The following is an 18,787-nucleotide window of genomic DNA, read 5'->3' as shown; positions in this document are numbered from 1 at the left end:
GGTGGATAGAGGGTGATCAAAGTATACGACTAATCCTCATACTCATATAAAAAAATATTTCTGTAAGCATGAGCATGCATATGTGAGCAGACGAACATCACAGTTAAACCCAGAAGCCTCAGATGTTAATACAAAATGATTAAGTAATAATACATATAATTATAATAATACGAGGAAATCTTGTGTATGGATATCAGTGACGTCAGATTTGGGTATCACTTTGGAACACCAGATGTATTAGTATCCATGTTAGGTTAAAAAAAATGTGTTTACATTTCTTTACTATTGTTTTCTAGAAAAAAAAAATGTTTTAACGAACAGGTTAGTTTTTCAAGAAATTGATTGAGGCCATAATTAATATTATATTCCATACATATTATACATAAGTAAATATACACATATATTCCTAAGCTGATACCACTCACTGTATTTCAAGTAATGCTATTTCTTGTAATGTGTGAATGTGACTGGCTACGATGACATTAAATTCCCTCTGGTATTCAAAAAGTACATCTACATAAATAGATAGAGGATAGATATAAATACACCGCTCAAAAACATAAAGGGAGCACTTAACACAATGTAACTCCAAGTCAATCACAAGTCTGTGAAAAGGAGAGGTTCTGCAGGTGGTGCCCACTTCTAAGGTCACATGGTTTCTGGCTCATGTTTTGGGCCCTTTTGAATGCTGGTGGTGCCTCACGCTAGTGGTAACATGAGATGCACTGTACAGCCCATACAAGTGGCTCAGGTAGTGCAACTTATCCAGGATGGCACATCAATGTGAGCTGTGGCTAGAACATTTGCTGTGTCTGTCAGCGTAGTGTCCAGAGCATGGAGGTACTACCAGGAGACAGGCCAGTTCATCAGGAGAAGTGGAGGAGGCCGTAGGAGGGCAGAAACCCAGCAGCAGGACTGCTACCTCTGCCTTTGCGCAAGGAGGAACAGGAGCCCTACCAGAGCCCTGCAAAATGACCCCCTGCAGGCTACAAATGTGCACGTGTCTCCTCAGTCAGAAACAGACTCCATGAGGGTGGTATGACAGCCTGATGCCCACAGGTGGGGGTTGTAAAGGTTTACCTTTGGAGAGCCCTCCATGTGCTCTCCAGAGGTTGCCTGACTGCCATTAAGCACTCAGATGAGCTCTTCAGACCCTTTGAGACCATATGCTTTTGTAGTTGGCCCTGGGTTCCTCCTAAAGCTAGACCTCATGTGGCTGGAGTGTCCGATGGATTGTCCATTCCCTAGACCTGAATCCAATTGAGCACCAATTGAGGAAGCTCCTCAGCATCATGGACAACGTCCATCACCCCCTGCATGCCACACTGACGTCCTGTCAGAGCTCTTTCAGTCATAGACTGATACCACCAAGGAGCTCCACTGAACGCCACAGGAGGTCTTTCCTACCTGAGGCTATCAGACTTTTCAATTCCTCTTCCCTCAGCCACAGGGAATCTTCAAATCTTTGTACTTAAGACCTTCTTAAGACATTCTTATTCTCCCTCCTTCCTACTATTATCTATTACTGTTATGTTTTTGTTTGAAACTCTGGCACAACAATTTCCTTTGGGATAAATAAAGTTGTTCTCATCTCATCTCATCTCACATCTGGGACATAGTGTCTTGCTCCATCCACCAATGCCACGCTGCCAAAACTGTTAAGGAGTTGGCGGATGTTTTAGTCCAGGTCTGGGAGGAGAGCCCTCAGGAGACCATCCAGCGCTTCATCAGAAGCATGCCCAGGTGTAGTAGGGAGGTCATACGGGCACGTGAAGCCCACACACACTGGTGACCCTAATTTTGACTTGCTTTAAGAATATCACATCAAAGTTGTCTCAGTCTGTGTTGTCCCCCCCCCACTTTAATTTTGAGTGACTCCAAAGCCAGCCCCCTATGGGTTAATAAATTTGATTTCCATTCATCATTTTTATGACTTTGTCAGCACATTCAACTATGTAAAGAGCAAAGTATTTAATAAGTATTCCATTCAGATCTAGGATGTTATTTTAGAGTTCCCTTTTTTGAGCAGTGTATAGTTAGTTAGTTAGTCCTCTTGCACAACGGGATGCGCAGAGCCAACCGTGGCTACCAGGTTTCTCCATCTGGGTCTATCGTTGGCAAGTTGTTGAGGTCCTGGGCCACAACATCAAGCCAGCAGGTGCGGGGGGCACCTCTGGGTCTTCTCCATCCGGCTACCTAGGGATTAAAGGCCAAGATGGTGCTTGTGGGATGTCCGGCAAGCGGATGATGTGGTCATACCATCGAACTTGCCGCATTGCTGTGAGGCAAGATGCTGGGGGCTGCTGGGTTTGATCTCTTAGGGTCTTTTCAGTGACATGCTGGGTCCAGCTGATGCCTTCTAATGTCCTGAGGGCCCTGGAGTCAAATCCATCAAGCCTGGCTCCCAAGCGTGTTATTCAGTGGCCAGGTTTTGGAGCCATAGAGTAGGACAGAGATGACTGAGGCATTGTAGACCTGGAGCTTTGTCATCCGGGATATGTGCCGGTGGCGCCACAATGGTCTCCACAGGGACTGCATTACTGACACCGCAAGGGCATGGCGCCGGTCAGTCTCAACTTTGAGGTCTCCGGTATTTGACACGATCGAGCCGAGGTACTTGAAGGTGCAGCCTCAGGGTGGCAAATGCAGCCTCAGGGCGGCACTGGCCCGTGTCTCTCTGAACCTGCCTTGGGGGGGCACAGAGCAGTGTCTCCCTGTGCCGGTCCCAAGCCCGGATAAATGCAGAGGGTTGCGTCAGGAAGGGCATCCGCGTAAAGCTTTTGCCAAAACCAAACATGCGAGTTAACCAAAACTATACCATACCGGATCGGTTGTGGACCGGATTAAAAACGACCACCATTGGTACTGATGACCTACAGGGTACTAATGGAAATTGGGCTACTGTGGGTCGAAGAACAAGAACAAGTAGAAGAGGAGGAGTGCGTCTTCAGAAGCAGAGAGAGAGGAGGAAAGGAAAGAGCCTGGGACTGAGAGTAGGGACTTTGAATATTGGGACTGACAGGAAAAGGTAGAGAGTTGGTCGACATGATGCAGAGAGGGGAAGTGGATATACTGTGTGTCCAGGAGACCAGGGGGAAAGATAGTAAGGCTAGAAGCTTAGGAACAGTCTTTAAGCTGTACTATTATGGTACTGACAAGAAGAGAAATGGAGTAGGAGTTATCTTGAAGGAGGAGTTTGTTAGGAACGTCCTAGAGGTGAAAAGAACGTCAGATAGACTTATGAGTCTGAAATTGGAAACTGATGGTGTGATGCTCAACGTTGTTAGTGACTATGCCCCGCAGGTGGGACATGAATCTGAAGAGAAGGAGAAGTTCTGGAATGAGTTAGATGAAGTGATGCAGAATATTCCCAGAAATGAGAGAGTGGTAATTGGTGCAGACTTCAATGGACATGTTGGTGAAGGCAATAGAGGGGATGAAGAAGTGATGGGCAGATTTGGTATCCAGGATAGGAATGCAGAGGGACAGATGGTGGTAGATTTTGCAAAAAGGATGGAAATGGCTGTAGTGAACACCTTTTTCCAGAAAAAACAGGAACATGGGGTAACTTATAAGAGCGGAGGTAGGAGCACGCAGGTAGACTACATCTTGTATAGACGGGGAAACCTGAAAGAGATCAGTGACTGCAAAGTAGTTGTAGGTGAGAGTGTAGCCAGACAGCATAGGATGGTGGTTTGTAGGATGACTCTGGTGACAAGGAAGATGAAGAGGACAAAGGCAGAGCAGAGGACAAAGTGGTAGAAGCTGAAAAGGGAGGAGTGTTGCATGGTTTTCAGGGAAGAGTTGAGAAAGGGTCTGGGTGGCCAGGGTGGTCTTCCAGATGATTGGACAACAACAGCTAGTGTTATCAGGGAGACAGGTAAAAGAGTACTTGGTGTGTCATCTGGAAGGAAAGTAGATAAGGAGACTTGGTGGTGGAATGAGGAAGTGCAGGAGTATATACAGAGAAAACGGTTAGCAAAGAAGAAGTGGGATACTGAGAGGACTGAAGAGAACAGACAGGAGTTCAGGGCGATGCGGCGAAAGGTAAAGATAGAGGCAAAGCCAAAACAAAGGGCGTACGATGACTTGGTTGACTCGGTTGGATAGTAAGGAGGGTGAGAATGATCTATACAGGTTGGCGAAACAGAGAGATAAAGATGGAAAGGATGTACAACAGGTCCGGGTGATTAAGGATGGAGAGGGAAATGTATTGACAGATGCTAGAAGAGTGATGGGAAGATGGAAAGAGTACTTTGAAGAGCTGATGAAAAAGGAAAATGAAAGAGAGGCAAGGGTAGAAGAGGTGACTATTGTAGACCACAAAGTAGCACAAATTAGTAAAAGTGAAGTGAGGAAGGCATTGAAGAGGATGAAGAGTGGAAAAGCAGTTGGTCCTGATGATATACCTGTGGAGGTGTGGAAGTGTCTAGGAGAGGCAGCGGTAGATTTTCTGACTAGATTATTCAACAGAATCTTAGAGAGTGAGAAGATGCCTGAAGAATGGAGACAAAGTGGGATGGTGCCTATTTTTAAGAATAAAAGGGATGTGCAGAATTGTGGCAACTATAGAGGGATTAAGTTGATGAGCCATACAATAAAGTTATGGGAAAGAGTAGTGGAAACTAGACTGAGTGCAGAAGTCAGCATTTGTGAACAGCAGTATGGCTTCATTGCTAGGAAGAGTACTACAGATGCAGTATTTGCGTCGAGAATGCTAATAGAAAAGTACAAAGAAGGTCAGAGGGAACTGATTGTGTTTTTGTAGACCTAGAAAAAGCATATGACAGGGTGCCAAGAGAGGAGCTCTGGTATTGCCACACATAAATCACATCACCAAAACATCTTTTTCCACCTCCGAAACATAGCACGCCTCCGACCCACTCTTTCACCCTCTGCTGCTGAAACACTAATCCATGCATTTATCACCTCCAGACTCGACTATTGCAATAGTATCCTATATGGCCTCCCCTCTAATGCCCTTCAAAAACTGCAATACGTCCAAAACTCTGCTGCCCGACTACTTACCCGCTCCCCTTCCAGAGAACACATCACCCCCATCCTCCGTCAACTTCACTGGCTGCCCATCAAACAACGCATCCACTTCAAGATCCTCCTCACCACCTACAAAGCCCTCAACAACCTCGCCCCCCCATATCTCACCGACCTTCTACGTCGCCACTCTCCAGCCCGTCGTCTTCGCTCCTCGGATGAAAACCTCCTAACTCCAATCTGTAAGTCCAAGTACCGCACCCTGGGAGACAGAGCCTTCGCCATCGCCGCCCCCACCCTCTGGAACTCCCTCCCCCCTGCCATCCGAGAGTCAAACTCATTGTCTTCCTTCAAAAACAACCTCAAGACCCACCTCTTCCAAACCACCTACAACACCCACAGCTCTTCCCATTAACAATGTTTATGTTCTATGTTTTTCTGTCGTCAACTTGTAAAGCGTCTTTGTGTACCGTGAAAAGTGCTATACAAATCGTATGTATTATTATTATTATTATTATTATTATTATTATTGTATGAGGAAGTCTGGAGTGGCAGAGAAGTATGTTAAACTGGTGCAGGACATGTATGCTAGCTGTGAGACACTGGTACGGTGTGCTGTGGGGCAGGCCTGGCCAACCTGTGGCTCCCAAGCCACATGCGGCTCTTACGTTCATGTCAATTCTTGTATTTTTGTGGTTTTTTTTTGCTGTGCCCGGAGAACACTGGAGCGGCACGTGATTGTACAAGTAAAAAACACACAAACACAAAAGTCGACATGAATGTAAGAGCCCCATGCGGCTCAGGAGCCACAGGTTGGCCAGGCCTGCTGTAGGGGTAACAGAGAAGTTCAAGGTGGAGGTGGGACGCCATCAGGGATCAGCTTTGAGCCCCTTTTTGTTCGCAATGGTGATGGATAGGCTGACAGATGAGGTTAGACAGGAATCCCCATGGACCATGATGTTTGCGGATGACATTGTGATCTGTAGTGAGAGCAGAAAACAGGTAGAGGAAAATCTAGAGAGGTGGAGATATGCTCTGGAAAGGAGAGGAATGAAAGTTAGTCGCAGCAAGACAGAATATATGTGTGTGAATGAGAGGAACTCGGGTGGAACGGTGAGGCTAGAGCAGTGGTTCTTAACCTGGGTTCGATCGAACCCTAGGGGTTCGGTGAGTCGGTCTCAGGGATTCGGTGGAGCCTCCGCCACAGAGGTCCACCCCTCACTCTAGTCTGCTGTTAGTGGGCACAGTCATTGAAAGCGTCTTGCTCTGAGATTCTCAAAGGCAACAGCAGAAGTCACACTGAGGTAAGTTGTTTTGAGTTCATGCACTGTGTTGGTTTTGTTATTTGAACAAGGTGATATTAATGCACAATTCATTTTGTGCACCAGTTAAAAAAATCATATTTTATTTTTTACTAAAGAAGGGTGCGGTGAATGAGCATATGAAACTGGTGCCTCCAACAAGGTTAAGAGCCACTGGGCTAGAGGGAGTGGAGATCAAGAAGCTGGAGGATTTCAGGTACTTGGGGTCAACAGTCCAGAGCAACAGAGAGTGTGGAAAAGAGGTGAAGAGATGGGTCTAAGCAGGTTGGAATGGGTGGAGAAAAGTGTCAGGGGTACTATGTGATAGAAGACTTTCAGCCAGAATAAAAGGAAAGGTGTACAAGACAGTGGTGAGACCAGTGATGATGTATGGACTAGAAACTGTTACAATGACCAAAAGACAGGAGGCATAACTAGAGGTTGCAGAGATGGAGATGTTGGGAGTGACCAGGATGGATAGGATCAGGAATGAGTCTATCAGAGGAACAGCACATGTTAGGTGTTTTGGAGAGAAGGTCAGAGAAGCCAGACTGAGAGGATCAGGTCATGTAAAGAGGAGTTAGAGAATATATTGGTAGACGGATGCTGGAATTGGACAAGAGGTCTCGAGGAAGACCAAAGAGAAGATTTATGGACGTAGTGAGAGAAGATATGAAGGTAGTTGGTGTGAGAGAGGAGGATACGGAGAATAGGGTTAGATGGAGAAAGTTGACTTGCTGTGGCGACCCCTGACGGGAAAAGCCAAAAGAAGAGCTGAGGTACTTGAAGGTAGAGACAAAGTGGACAGGGGTGCCATCGAAGATGAGTGGTGGTACATCAGGTCCCTCTCCTACGTGCATAAGCTCAGTTTTTGGCCAGCTTATCTTCAGGCCGAGTTTCCTGGACTCCTTATCAAAAGCATGGAGGGCCTCACGAAGCTGGTCAGCGGTCTCACTGAACAGCGTGGTGTCATCCGCGTACTCGAGATCTCTGGGGGTGTAGCTGCCTATGGGGACCCCAGGGATCCGCTCAGAGACTTTTGTCATCAGATGGTCAATGACACAATTAAAAAGTTCTGGCGCGGCGACACAGCCCTGCCTCACCCGCTGTTGATGGGGAACCACTCAGAGTCCAAGCCATTCACGCGCACACAGCTTTCAGCCCCTTGGTAGAGATGCCTAAAGAGTGTGGTCATTTTGGCCGGGGCTCCGAGGGATGTCAGGATATTGCAGAGAGGGCCGTGGTCCACCGTGTCGAAGGCCGCTTTTAGGTTGATGAAGGCAATGTAGAGGTGCCGGTCCTTCCTGAACTCCCGGGCCTTTTCATTTATGAGCCGGAGGGCAGAGATGTGATCTGTGGCGGACCGATTGGTCATGAAGCCGGCTTGCTGTTGGCGGCGTCTGCTTTGGGTTGCAGGTAGAGCACGGGTTAGTAGGATGTGGGTGAATAGTTTTCCGGGGATGGAGAGGAGGGTGATTCCTCTGTGGTTGCTGCAGGTCAGCTGATCACCCTTATGCTTCCAGAAGGGAAGTATAATGCCCTGCCTCCAGTCATCAGGCAGCGACTCAGTGGCCCACACATGGTTGATAATTTGTGTGAGCCAAAGGATGATGTTGTTACCTCCGGCCTTCAGCATCTCAGCTGTGATGGAACATGGGCCAGGGGCTTTGCCATTTTTGAGCTTTGACAAGGCTGCCTACACTCCGGCTGGGGTGACCGGGGAGATGAGACAGTCCGGGTTATTGTTGGGGTGGTGGAGGTGGGGGCTTCTGGTAGGGGAGGATGGTTTAGGAGCTCACTGAAGTGCTCCTTCCAGCGACTGAGGCAGTCAGCTTCAGTGGATATGTCACGATGTGCTGGGGCGGACTCGAGCAGGGAACCACACTTCAGGGCAGAGATGGGTGGAAAGCGCTTTTATTTGGTTGCAGACTGGACTGGACGGGTTGCAGACTGGACGAGTCGAGTTGCAGACTGGACGAGTTGCAGACAGAACGGCAGAGGCTGGGCCTCAACAGTACGGATTGCCGTGACTCGGGAAGGGCACAGAGGTCACGCCGGCCGTCTGGGCCCGGCCGTGACTCGGGAAGGGAACAGAGGTCACGTCGGCCAACTGGGCCCGGCCGTGACTCGGGAAGGGAACAGAGGTCACGTCGGCCAACTGGGCCCGGCCGTGACTCGGGAAGGGAACAGAGGTCACGTCGGCCAACTGGGTCCGGCCGTGACTCGGGAAGGGAACAGAGGTCACACCTGGGGTCCGGTCGTAGCAGGGGTGAGGTCCGGGTCGTAGCAGGAGTGAGGTCCGGGTCGTAGCAGGGCCTCACAGTAGTCCATGAGGACCACAATCCCCCGGCACCAGGCAGAGAGTGCCGCTGCCCTTTATAGGGATCTTGATTAACGGCATCTGCTGCAGCTGGCGCAGATTACAACGGGGATCAGCTGTGAACCCTGACAGGATAGGACGTTTCCGGCTGCAGTGTATAGAGCGATCAATATATGCCAAGGAAATGCACCCCCAACATGCAACCCCCTCCCACCACCACCCATAGCAAAAGCGTACCCAGTAGTGATTGGGTCACTTGGAGCAGTAAGTGCCAAGCAGGGAGAATGGTTCCAGCAGATTCCATGGAAAAGATTCCTGACTAGAGGTGTGCAATCCTGAGAACAATGAGCATCACGCACAGTTTCCTTGAGGAAGCTTAGGATGTAATTGTCCATTCTGATTTTTTTTTTTTTTAAGTTTAAGAAGGCGAGAATGGCAAGACTAAGGAGAGAGAGTCTTTCATTCCAGTTATCAATATAATCATACCACTTGAAGGAGACTGGAGAAAAGGCTGACAAGCTCTGAGAGGTTCCCGTCTGCTGAGCAATAACCAAAGCTATTTTGAGTAGTGGAAGTGCGTATCTGCGTAAGGAGTAAAACTAGACATCAAAACACACTCCTATACCCATTGGGGCTTTTTGTCCTGCTGACAAGAGATCTCTGAAGAACTTTGTCAAAGCCAAAACCAGTATCTGACCAGTTTATCTTTTTTATTGGTTAATGCACACTTTCTTTCTTCAACACTTTGTGGTTACTATAAGACTGAAATATAAAGATTGCAAACCCATGTTAGAAAGCAACCGTGAAAAGTTAAATTAATCTATAATCTGTTGTTATGCATCTCTTAATAGAACGTGATTACAGGTTACAGTAGATTTCCCTACAATTCCCTAGCCGGGAATCAAACTGCCAACTTTTTTATTGTAGAGACAGCTTCTTGACAAACTGAGCCACACCTGCTCCAAAAAAATGGAATAAGCAATAAGTTAGCGAAAAATCCCTTGAGGAAAAAAGTCAGACATTTAGAAAGAAAGAAAAAAACATTAGGAAGACTATCCACAGAAATAAGTGGACGGCTAAACTTAAAATTGTATCTCAAACAAACTGACAACCATTTGCATCTATTATATTTGGTGATCAAATAGTTCAGAAATCAGAGATTATATGCTCTAAATACACAGATGATAAATACATAGACTTTCTGAAATTGAATACATAAAAATATTCTAGCTCTGCCTCCTGTCTTTTTGTCATTGGAACTGTTTCTAGGCCATACAGCATTGCTGGTCTTACCACTGTCTTGTACACCTTTCCTTTCATTCTGGCCGATAATCCTCCATTGCATAGTACCCCTGACACTTTTCTCCACCCATTTCAACCTGCTTGAACCCGTTTCTTCACCTCTTTTCCAGTCTCCGTTGCTCTGGACTGTTGACCCCAAGTGCCTGAAATCCTCCAACTTCCTGATCTCACTCCCTGTAGCCTCACCGTTCCACCTGAGTTCCACTGCACACACTGCACACAATACGCACTAACACACACACTTCAGTCAGACTTAATGAATCTGGGTACCGACAGAGAGAAAGAAATGTTGAAATAATTTGTAACAGACAAAACCCAGTGTCTCCTCTCTGCTGCTGACTTTGGTCTTTGATTAGCCAGTGACTCCATTAAGATTACATTTCCTGCATGTAAATTATTGCAAGAAGTATCCAAATAGCAACCAAAAAATTTCAAGAACTCTGGGTCCCTATTAAGCAAAATCAATCATTTCAGGATATGTATAACACTTTTCTTGTTCATTCGTCACTGATAATGTTAAAATTGATCTGCTCCTTGTATAATTTTCTTTTGGTTTTCTACAAAAAATGTTGAATGTGTCAATTAAAAAGTCGGTGAGCATTGAAGACCACCGAAACTAGTAATACGCATGCCATGTATGTGTAAGGGAATAAAAAAAAAACAACAAATATGGAATTGAATCACTTTCTTGTAATGTGTCCTGAGGATACTTTATCTTTAGATAAAGATGCCTTTCAAATCAGTTTGACATTGTGTGGTGTATGTCTTGCTTTTAAGGCATGGTATTTCAGTTAAATCTTTCAAGACTTCTGTATAAGTAACAGTTTCCTCTTTTTTTGGGGAGCGAATCTATACATTTCAATATTGCTTCAAAACTCTGGTCTAACGGCCTACGGTCCCTGTTGGAAACATCTGGACATTATCCATGGAACCAGTTATGAACAATATTGCAGACCAGGATGTCCTTTAGCACTCTTTGTTTGGAGTGTAACTTACAATTGAGGTCAACAGCTGCATAGCAGAATCTGTGCTCTGGAAAGACACGGGAAGCTGACAGGAAGCAGGCAGAAAGCTGGCAGGCATGAAAAGGAAGTGCACATAGACAGAGGACATGGTGACAGTTCACTTCAGCCCCTCATTGCTGTGAACCATATAACCATTATCACACAGAACACATGCACCCATGGCGATAGTAGATATTTTATCTGCTGGATGATTTAATTCTTGTTTTTTTCAAGTTTCTAATTCCCACAGTCCAAAAACATGCGTCAATTTAATTGGAAAAAATAGAAATATTATCCGGATGAATTAATAAGAGAGTGAATGGTTGTCTGTCTCTGTATCTGGCTGTGCTATTGACTGGTGACCAGTCCAGAGTTTACCCCACCTCTCACTATAAATAGGATAAGTGGCAGATAATGGATGGATAGATTGAAATTGAAAACTCTGTGATCCAGCACAAACTAGTCCAAAAGTAGTAGTAGATAAATAAACATTTCAGCCTTTTCAAGTATGCTGACTTGATCCCAAAGTGATGAAGCTGCTCGAATCTGTTATGTTCAGGAGACTCAGGAGACCCAGGAGACTATGTCTCTAGGCTGGCCTGGGAACACCTTGGGATACCCCCAGAAGAGCTAGACCATGTGGCTGGGGAGAGGGAAGCCTCTCTGCTCTGGCTGCTGCTAAAGTGCATTGTTTTAAAGTTAAAGATACATCTTGCTAAATCCTCAAAACAAGAGACTTCTGAAGGATGCTGACTTCAGGACTTCGGAGTACAATCAGAGTTTGTATGGAGCTCTACTAGAACAACATAGGGGTAGGATCTCTAATTGCTGAGTTCTGCTATTACCAAAGCCAGCAAAATTCTTTTTGTGTACACAAAAAAAGGAGCACTTTTGTAGAAACAGCTAGATGCAAGATTGCAAAGACATGAAGAATGTCTCATCCACAATTTCAGTGTAAAGCTCAGTGTCTGGGGGTGTTTTTGAAGAGGAACGAAAAAAATGTTTAAATGTGTTTCTGTTTGCCTGAAGAGATTTAACCGCCATTAACACTGAAGATATTCCAATTTTTCTTAAGCACTTCATCTGAAACGTCACAATATGCTTGGTTTAATTGTTTGTTTTTTTTTGGTAAAGGAAAATAAATTACATCCAAATATTATGTCTCGTACATATTGGATGGCTTTGATATTAAGTTAGAGCTGCTAATCTTGAGTAACAGCGGCAGGAAGTGATCTGGGTAAGTGGAAGCATGTAGCGGATGAAGATAAATGGACATGATTGATTGGGGCAACTATAGAGGGATAAAGTTGATGAGCTATACAATGAAGTTATGGGAAAGAGTAGTAGAAACTAGACTGAGAGCAGAAATCAGCATTTGTGAACAGCAATATGGCTTCATGCCTAGATAGAGTACTACAGATGCAGTATTTGCGTTGAGAATGCTAATAGAAAAGTACAGAGAAGGCCAGAGGGAGCTGCATTGTGTTTTTGTAGACCTAGAAAAAGCATATGACAGGGTGCCAAGAGAGGAGCTCTGGTATTGTATGAGGAAGTCCGGAGTGGCAGAAAAGTATGTTAAACTGGTGCAGGACATGTATGCTAGGTGTGAGACACAGCCCCTTTTTGTTCGCAATGGTGATGGACAGGTTGACAGATGAGTTTAGACAGGAATCGCCATGGACCATGATGTTTGCGGATGACATTGTGATCTGTAGTGAGAGCAGACAACAGGTAGAGGAACATCTAGAGAGGTGGAGGTATGCGGTGGAGGTATGCTCTGGAAAGGAGAGGAATGAAAGTTAGTCGCAGCAAGACAGAATATATGCATGTGAATGAGAGGAACTCGGGTGGAACAGTGAGGTTACAGGGAGTGGAGATCAAGAAGCTGGAGGATTTCAGGTACTTAGGGTCAACAGTCCAGAGCAACGGTGAGTGTGGAAAAGAGGTGAAGAGGCGGATCCAAGCAGTTTGGAATGGGTGGAGAAAAGTGTCAGGGGTACTATGTGATAGAGGACTATCGGCCAGAATAAAAGGAAAGGTATACAAGACAGTGGTGAGACCAGCGATGCTGTATGGCCTAGAAACTGTTGCAATGACCAAAAGACAGGAGGCAGAACTAAAGGTTGCAGAGATGAAGATGTTGAGGTTCTCTTTGGGAGTGACCAGGATGGATAGGATCAGGAATGAGTCTATCAGAGGAACAGCACATGTTCGATGTTTTGGAGAGAAGGTCAGAGAAGCTGAGATGGTTCAGTCATATACAGAGGAGGGATAGAGAATATATTGGTAGACGGATGCTGGAATTGGAGCTGACAGGCAAGAGGTCTCGAGGAAGACCAAAGAGAAGATTTATGGACGTAGTGAAGATGGATATGAAGGTCGTTGGTGTGAAAGAGGAGGATACAGAGAATAGGGTTATATGGAGAGAGTTGATTCACTGTGGCGACCCCTGAAGGGAAAAGCCAAAATGGGGTTAGGGTTAGGGTTAGGGTTAGGGTTAGACATGATTGATTGGGGCTTTAACTGAATTAAAATCTCTAAAGGAAAATTGCTGTTGCTGTATGAGAAATATATCTAAAAATCATGGACTTTCACATGCAATTCAAGCCGACAAGTGAAGAAGCCCCTTTGTCTCTGAAGCCATAATGAATGAGGAATTTACTTTAAGAGTTTATTGAATGACTGCAGTTATTACATTCCTTCAGACCAGCATGAGGCATTTTTTTTCTGAGATATAAAGAAGGAAAAAGGTTCCAGAGTGAGCTTTACCAAGCCAGTGCTAAGGGGGATTGACAGAGATTATAGCTGTGGACTAAAAATTGTGATTCAAAACAATTTACAATTCACCATTCAAATTTCCCTTGAGCCATTTCTCACCATAGCATTATATCAGGGGTCCCCAAATTACGGCCTGCTGCCACATTTTGCCTGGCCCCTGAACAATACCAGAGATGCATTATGATTGTTTTTTTTTAATTCTGGCCACGTAATTGTGACTTGTACATGCATAGCTTGTAACATTCTGTTATGCCTTTCTGCAGTCTGTACCTCATCTGAAACCCCTCCCTCAAATAGTGTTATTTATGTCATTAATAATTTTACTATTTATTTTCTGATTTTTTTTTTCCTGTCAAGATCCCAGAAAGGGTTCATTTTCGGTTATGTGTGGCTTTCTGGAAAACAATAAATGTTTGCACATAAACACCTCTGCGATCGTCTCACTTTTTGTTACAAACTGGCCCGGCCCCCTGTCAGAGAGGGGAAAAGTTATTTGGCCCTCGCAGGAAAAACTTTGGGGACCCCTGCATTATATGATCAATCCAAGTTTATGCATCACACAAGTTTTTGATTAATATTCAACTGTGATCAAATTCACAACTTATATCTCAACAAAAAGTTGCAACCCTTGCTCTTGAACCAGAACATTTTCAAAAATGGTTGGAAAATAGAGATACTTTGGTCAATGAAGGTAACCAAGCAATTGTTACGTTCTAAATTCAAGACAAACAATCAAGACAAATTTTTCCTGTTATCAAGAATAGAGTATATGAAATATGAAATTATGACTCCATACTTTAAACATATTTTTAAAATGTATGGCCAGTAGACCATATAAACAAAATTTAAATGCTGAAGAAAATTGTTAACATAGAAACTAAACATAAAACATACAAAATATAGCCTACAGACAACACAAGTTTTAAAGATTATATATCGTAAGAAGGAGACAGAAAACATTTGTGTTGGGTGTGTGTGTGTCTGTGTGTGTGTGTGGGGGGGCACTTTCCATCCACCTCTTTTATCTCATATCTTTACATGCATCCCTGTCCCTCATTGTGTAGAATCAAGCCATCTGTGTGTCTGTTCCTGTAACTGTGACACATTTCCTACACTGCTTGCTGGAGTGTAAATAAGTTTGCTGTTTTTCTGAATTTGTGCATGTGTTTGAAGGAGAGTGAGGGAGAGAGAAAGAGAGAGAAAACCACTTCTTGTTTTTGGTGAAGTAATAAGGAAACCCATAGTCAGGATTTTTGTGAAGGGCTCATTGTCTGCCACTAAATTCTCACTCCTAATGGGCCAATCCATTTTGAGAAGAATGGCAGGAAATAGAAAGTGGTTGTGTAAGCTGGTCATCGCCTGTCGCTTGACTGGAAAGAGCCAAAACGGTTTAAAACATTGTAATTTCTCTGTTGCAACTGCTCACCTGCCTCACTTATTCTCATCATATGAGACCTTGTACCTCACCATATCATACTTATATCACTGAGTATATAGTATTTGGCTGGGTTTAACAGCATGCCAACAAACAAGACAAATTCAACTTCAAACAGCATCCATCCACCATGTAAAGTTGTGAAGCACAACAAGCAGCCTTTGCTGCTATCTGCTGGTCGGCTATAACCAAAGTCTGATTGTGAAATGATTGCAGATGATGTAGGGAGAGATGGAAAATGTCATGTAGTCCACAACCAACTTCCTATCGGGGGGCGCCAATCTGCGTTCTTTAACATCCACCCTGTCTTTTGTATGTCTTCATATTCATCTATATGCTGTATGTGTGAGTTGTGTGTGTGTGTGTGTGTGTGTGTGTGTGTGTGTGTGTGTGTGTGTGTGTGTGTGTGTGTGTGTGTGTGTGTTTGTAAGCTCAGAATTGTTGCTGAACAATGTAATCATGGTAATATTTTAGCCAACATTAGGAAGTTTTCTATTCAATACAATTTACTTTTGTTGCCTGGACCTAATCTAAGGCAAATACACATTACTGTAGTGACTAATACAGACATTTCTTTGTCTTAATATGTCCCTTCTGTATTTTTTTAGCCCTTTCAAAAATACTTGTATTGGATCCTTTATGTCATAGTTCCTGTCTGTCTTGAATTTTAGAACATATTGACACACATAATTCAGTGCTGAGTTTCTATTACAATAATAAAGACTCTTGTCACAACCTTAATTTGTCATGTGTTTTTTACATCTTGGTATTAAACAAAAATCATTCTGACTTGACTGACTGTGTAAACTGTAAAGGTGTGCAGAATAACACATTTTTTTTAAAACCTCAGTAACCTCTGATTCAGGAAAATCCTTCAGGAAACTGATATAAGTCTACTCAAATGTAAGAACTGAAGCAAGTCTAGTCAAATGTAAGAAGTCAGAAGAAGACACACGCCATATACCAGGCCACTTGAAGTTAAAAATCAGCCAAGACAGAAACTATAAAAAGTACGAGTACCATCCTTAGCTTTAAAAACAAAGCTCTCATTCAATCTTTTTTTTCAACAAGTCAACTTTATTCGTGTCAAAGTTCAATGAATCACGAGGTCACATTTTCCTGTTGCTCCCTCTTTTTCTGCTGACCACAGCAAGTACCCTGGAAATCACATTAAACAGAGACAGAATTGTAGTTTCTCATACACTTCTCTTAAAGCTTCAAAGAAGATATGGCCAGCAAGAGGGTCCATGCCGCTCTACCTGACCTGCCCAGTCAGAGTGAAGAAGACAACGAACAAGAGGAGAAGAATTTTGAAAATATATTGGCAGAACTAGAATCCATGGACCTGCCACTGGGAACTACACTCAGGTAAAGTCTAAAAAATGTTTGATTTCAATAGCTCTTTATCACCATATCTTCAATAGAGAGGAGACCTAAAATCTACATTTTAAGTACTGTATCTATAGTACTTAAAATACAAAATCAAATACAAAATCAAAGGACCGCCTTTAAGGGAAATAAAAACAAATTCTTAAGTTAAGCATAAATACTGGAGGTAAGCATTGTTGAATTATTGCAAACAAAGCAAGCGTAAACCCATCAAAGTTCCCAATTAGCTCTGGCAGTAGATGCTGCAGTAAAATGAACTGCAAATAAAGCTGATGTGAGAATAAGAAGCATTGTATTCTTCTTTTTTTAAAAAGATGTGACTATATCATAATAATTCCATTGGTCCAGTCTAATCTCCATCTTATTTTACTATTTCATTTACATAATCACATTTGGATTTAAATGTGAAAGGCAGAATAAGTGAGTGTGTGTCTTTCTTATTAGTGTCCTTCTCTTAATCCTTCTCACTTTTACAGCACTTCGATGGGGAATGTTCTATAAATCGTATTCTTATTCTTATTCAACGTAACACACAGATTTCCAACTGAGGTCGATTTTGATATTCAACTCAAAATCATCGATTAGGCCACCAACAGCAATTATGATAAATCCTGATGCCTGGAGCCTTTGTAGGAGCTGCCATCCCTGTATTGTAGCTGCAGAGCGCCCCCCGTAGGCCATATATAACACCTACCTGTACTGCACCGCAGCCGCAGTGACAGACACACATAATTTCCACATAACAATCATGGCGGAGAGTGAAAGCCTGGAGTGTATAACGGAGCACGAGCGGATTTTACAGGAAATAGAGAGCACCGACACGGCTTGTGTTGGTCCTACTCTTCGGTAAGAATTTTAACGTCGTAGGAAGCCATTTGAAAATTTAATATCTGTGTTTTTGGTTGCCACTCCTAACATTCTCAGACCTTTTGTTCATTTGGCTAGTTAGCTACCTTAGCAATAGGCAGGCTAATGTTAACAATTAAGCCAAGAGGCTCAGCAGATTTGAAATTAATTTTGCACCTGGTTGGCTTGTGAGCCACTCGGCGAACAATGGCCGATCTGTTACTGCATGAAGCTGCACATCGAAAAAACCTGCACCTTCAATTAAATTTGTGGGTTTTTCGCAATGACGGGATGCTGATGACCTGTCAAAAGTGTAAACATCATTTGTGGGTGTGGCTGTTGGGCTTCATGTCTTGTTGTCATTGAGCCTTTGCTTTTAGCTAACGATTTTAGTCATTCCGTATAATAATTTGGCAGATATTAACACACTATTGACCTCCGTGTTTATATTTTATAGCTGTAACTTCCCAGCTGCCTGGTTTTGCTTCCGTTGCCAAAGAGCCCACAACAACAAATCGATTTACGGTGCTGATGTGTAATTTTATCAGTGATACTAGATTATCTAGGCTATAACCTGTTACATTAACTTGATATTTTACACACCTGTCGTCACTCCACACACCTGTCAATATCTCACAGCATCTAGTCTCCCTGCATTAGACAGTAAATATTTTTTCTTTTATCTGATGTATCATTTTAACAACAAATCTAAGTATTGAAAAATGCAGCCTTTAGGTCTCATACATATATTATTTTGTGTGCACTTTTATTTACTCTCTCTCTCTCTCTCTCTCTCTCTCTCTCGCTCGCGCTCTCTTATCTATATCTATCTATCTATCTATCTATCTATCTATCTATCTATCTATCTATCTATCTATCTATCTATCTATCTATCTATCTATCTATCTATCACAGAATCAGTAGCATTTTTATTGCTGGATAGGTTTTCACTCACAACTATTTTTTCTGTGACCTGTCTGTGCACAATAGACATAATATCAGGAATTAAAGTAAAGGTAAGGACCAAATGAACAATAATATACAAAAATGAATATATTAATGAACCTTTTGTTGCACAGGGTCTGCAAAGATCACAGATTTTTAACTGATCACCCTCTCAGCAAAGCCGATGACATGCCATAGTCAGTCTACCCTTGTACTCAGCAGTAAGAGCAGCATGCTGGTTCATGATGGAGTTGGGGATGGATTTGATGATGGCTGTCTTAGAAGTGTGCCATCATCTTCTCGGCTGGTTGAAGTTCTTCAGTTGTTGCAGGGAGCACATCATTGGCTGTGCTTTTTTGATTAGCTCCCATTTCAGGGTTATAACAGTGCCCAGGAAGTAAAATAACTCCCTCTGTTGACAGAGGGGTCCCAAAGGGTGATAGGTTGCAGGGTGATTCGCTGCAACCCCTGCACC

At 43.6% G+C, this 18,787-nt stretch overlaps 1 protein-coding gene across 8 annotated transcripts in view; it reads left to right on the top strand.

Moving 5' to 3' along the window:
• Positions 1-16,353: 16,353 nt before the first annotated feature.
• The window catches only part of exoc6 (exocyst complex component 6), a 69,663-nt gene continuing 67,229 nt past the window's right edge, over positions 16,354-18,787 (top strand). For 5 of the 8 annotated variants that reach the window (XM_086140496.1, XM_086140492.1, XM_086140490.1 and 2 more), the window contains exon 1: positions 16,354-16,500. In XM_086140496.1, the coding sequence (XP_085996622.1) occupies positions 16,361-16,500 (140 nt within the window). In that variant the 5' untranslated portion in view covers positions 16,354-16,360. Of the gene's footprint in view, positions 16,501-17,255; positions 17,368-18,787 lie in introns of those variants that run through there. The other 3 variants (XM_086140495.1, XM_086140494.1, XM_086140498.1) reach the window with 1 other exon arrangement.

The sequence above is a fragment of the Fistularia commersonii genome, chromosome 33 (genome assembly GCF_037954325.1).
Source record: "Fistularia commersonii isolate RoL2024-O1a breed Wild chromosome 33, RoL_Fcom_v1.0, whole genome shotgun sequence".
Lineage (NCBI taxonomy): Eukaryota > Metazoa > Chordata > Actinopteri > Syngnathiformes > Fistulariidae > Fistularia > Fistularia commersonii.
This window is presented reverse-complemented; position numbering and strand designations above follow the sequence as displayed.